Here is a 2593-nt window from a genome sequence, read left to right as displayed (position 1 = left end):
GCTGCCAGGGAGGAGAAAAAGAGAAAGACCACAGATGTTTACTGGATTTGGTAATATGGACATGGAGGCATACGATCTGGAACAATTGAAATAGGAAGATGACAAGAAAGTTAAGGAAGTTCCTCCACTGATTCATTCAAAGGTGTAAAAATAAATATCCATTGTTAATTTAAACATATCATCATAACAATTTTTGTGACATCTGAAGATACATCTTCTCTGTGTTGGGGCACTCACAAGCAAATGAATCACTACTTGCATGTACATTCCATAACCTCTAGGCAATACCAAGATAAACTAAAGTGCTAATCTGTGCAACCTGTATTGTTACAGTGCACTTGCTTTGTTTTGTGTTGTATTTCTCTTTTAAGGTTACAAGAACTAATAAGAGATACAAGTGAAGACAATTACATACAAGTACTAGCACATCATTAGAGTGAATTTACTTAAGCATGGGAGCTGGTGGGGCTGATCCTGAGCTGGAGGAATTCACATTCTGGGTGTTGTTGATGGTTTGTGTGTGTGTGGAGTCCTGGGCCCGAGGCACATTTCCCATGCGATACCAGATTCCCATGTTGTTGAGCTCTCTGTCAAACAATGTTAGAAGCATTATTAAGCAGAAAGCGCTGACACCAGTTCCAGGGTTAATGTAAACCTGCTAGTCAAAGCGTGTGTGTATTAAATCCATGCCCTCCTTTCCCCTTCATACATTCTCTAAGCAATTATCCTAGAAATGTTTTGGGGACAAAGGTTTTTTTTTTTTTTAAATAAACACTTTGCCAGAAATGATTTGGATTCGTTAGCTCTCATGTGGAACACATCTGACATACTGGAAGTGTCTTTTCATGTAGAAAACTTTCTGATAGAAATGCCCTGAACATTCCATCATACATTAAAAACGTAAAAAAGATTAATGTGACTTGATTTCTGGAGTAAGTGGAAACTGTTATGCCAAATGGAGTGATTCCATTACAGTACAAACAACTTTTTTATTTATAAACTATTTTCTTCTGTTTAAAAAAAAAAGAAAACAAAACAAAAAGTTACATTTGACTGGAAGTTGCAATGCTCACCCTATAAAGGTATACTGAGGAGGTGCCTGCTTGGAGCGTCCCAGGATGCGGATATCACAGATGGCTGCCTCTGTGGAGTCCCGTGGAATAAATTTGATGCAGAGTCGCCTCTTCCTGAAGGCCTGCTCCTCTGTTGCAGAAAACACAAACTGACGGTCATTCCACAACAAGGTGGTTCATGAATAACAAACAATTCTAATTTCAGAGGTTAAAAAGATTAATTATTTTCACATATTCTTACCACACATTGAGGCTCTAAGTGTCTTTCCACTTGAGATAATAACTTACGAGTATCAACAGTTTCCTGGATTGGGATGAAACCCACAGGCAAAGTGTCCTTTATATCAATCAGCTTCATGTCCACAAGAACATTACCTAAATGGCTCTGCAGAGGAAAGAATAGAGTACAAGAATATGGTATTGAGAAAGGAGATGTTTATTGGAGAGGGGGTGGGACACTTATTTAACTGTTGAGGAGGTAAGTAAACTTACATTTTCTTTAGAGAAAACTCTGGTGAAGCAAAGGTATCGGGTCACCTTGGATTTGAAAAGTCCGTCTTTCCACAGGTCAGCATCTAGGCCATCTGTTGTTGTTGAGATCTATAAGCAGAGGGGGATAGATTTTCATTATTCTGAGACAAGAATAACAATATCTGTGGATCTGTGGATGATCTCCTCAATCTGTACACTCCTTGCTGAGCTTTAAGACCATCAGGTCAATTACTCGTGGCCCAACCTAAGTTTAGGCTGAAGACCAGAGGTGCTCGTGCCTTTGCTTCAGTTGTACCTAAACTTTGGAATAGCCTCCCTGCTTCTATTCGTGCCACAGACTCTATTCAATCCTTCAAATCAAGATTGAAAGCTTACTTATTTAACCTGGCTTATTCCCGACCACTTAATACCCTTATTAAACTTATAAATAATTTTATTGCTGGTTTTTAACTTCTTAGTTGATATTTTGTATTCATGAACTGACCTTCCTCCCGATTTGAGGTTCGATACCTATTTTACTTAACTCTTCTGGTCTATTAGTGCATGCCTTCTATCTGTGCTAGTGCCCAATCTGTACTTTGTTAATTGATTTACGTTGATTCTCTGTATAATGAGGAAGCACTTTGGTGTGCCTTTGGGTTTTTAAACGTGTTATATAAATAAAACTGTATTGTATCAACAAGCTAAATTCCTGGTAGGTAACAGAAATTCAAATTTGGTTGATTGCAGTTGTGAAGGTAATAGTTGAAAAGATTTTCCTCATGGCCAATTTTTTAGTCAGCTAAACAAGGGAGAAAAAAAAAATCACCAAATCACTTGAGAAACAAAAAACAAACAAACAAACAAACAAAAAAAAACAAAAAAAACAAACAAACAAACTGTAAAACTAAGACACTCAAATATCAAGTTAAATTTGAGAACCATTTAACGGCCAATGACAAAAACTCTGTAAACAAAGGCATTTGAAAACATTAATCACATTCTTCAATTATGAATCATGCTGCTTAACCGTGCAGGACCTCACATTG

General features: G+C 37.3%; 1 protein-coding gene across 1 annotated transcript in view; it reads right to left on the bottom strand.

Moving 5' to 3' along the window:
* Positions 1-2593, bottom strand: part of mvb12ba (multivesicular body subunit 12Ba) — a 34153-nt gene that overhangs the window by 8629 nt on the left and 22931 nt on the right. The window contains exons 3-6 of the mRNA XM_005751934.1: positions 1566-1673; positions 1362-1458; positions 1074-1203; positions 447-587 (exon numbers count right to left, since the gene is read on the bottom strand). Coding sequence (XP_005751991.1) covers positions 447-587; positions 1074-1203; positions 1362-1458; positions 1566-1673 — 476 coding nt within the window. The remainder of the gene's footprint in view (positions 1-446; positions 588-1073; positions 1204-1361; positions 1459-1565; positions 1674-2593) is intronic.

The sequence above is a fragment of the Pundamilia nyererei genome, unplaced genomic scaffold (assembly GCF_000239375.1).
Source record: "Pundamilia nyererei isolate P.nyererei 1_Seehausen unplaced genomic scaffold, PunNye1.0 scaffold00335, whole genome shotgun sequence".
NCBI classification, from domain to species: Eukaryota; Metazoa; Chordata; class Actinopteri; order Cichliformes; family Cichlidae; genus Pundamilia; species Pundamilia nyererei.
The sequence above is the reverse complement of the archived record's forward strand: the minus strand, read 5'-3'. Positions and strand labels throughout refer to the sequence as shown.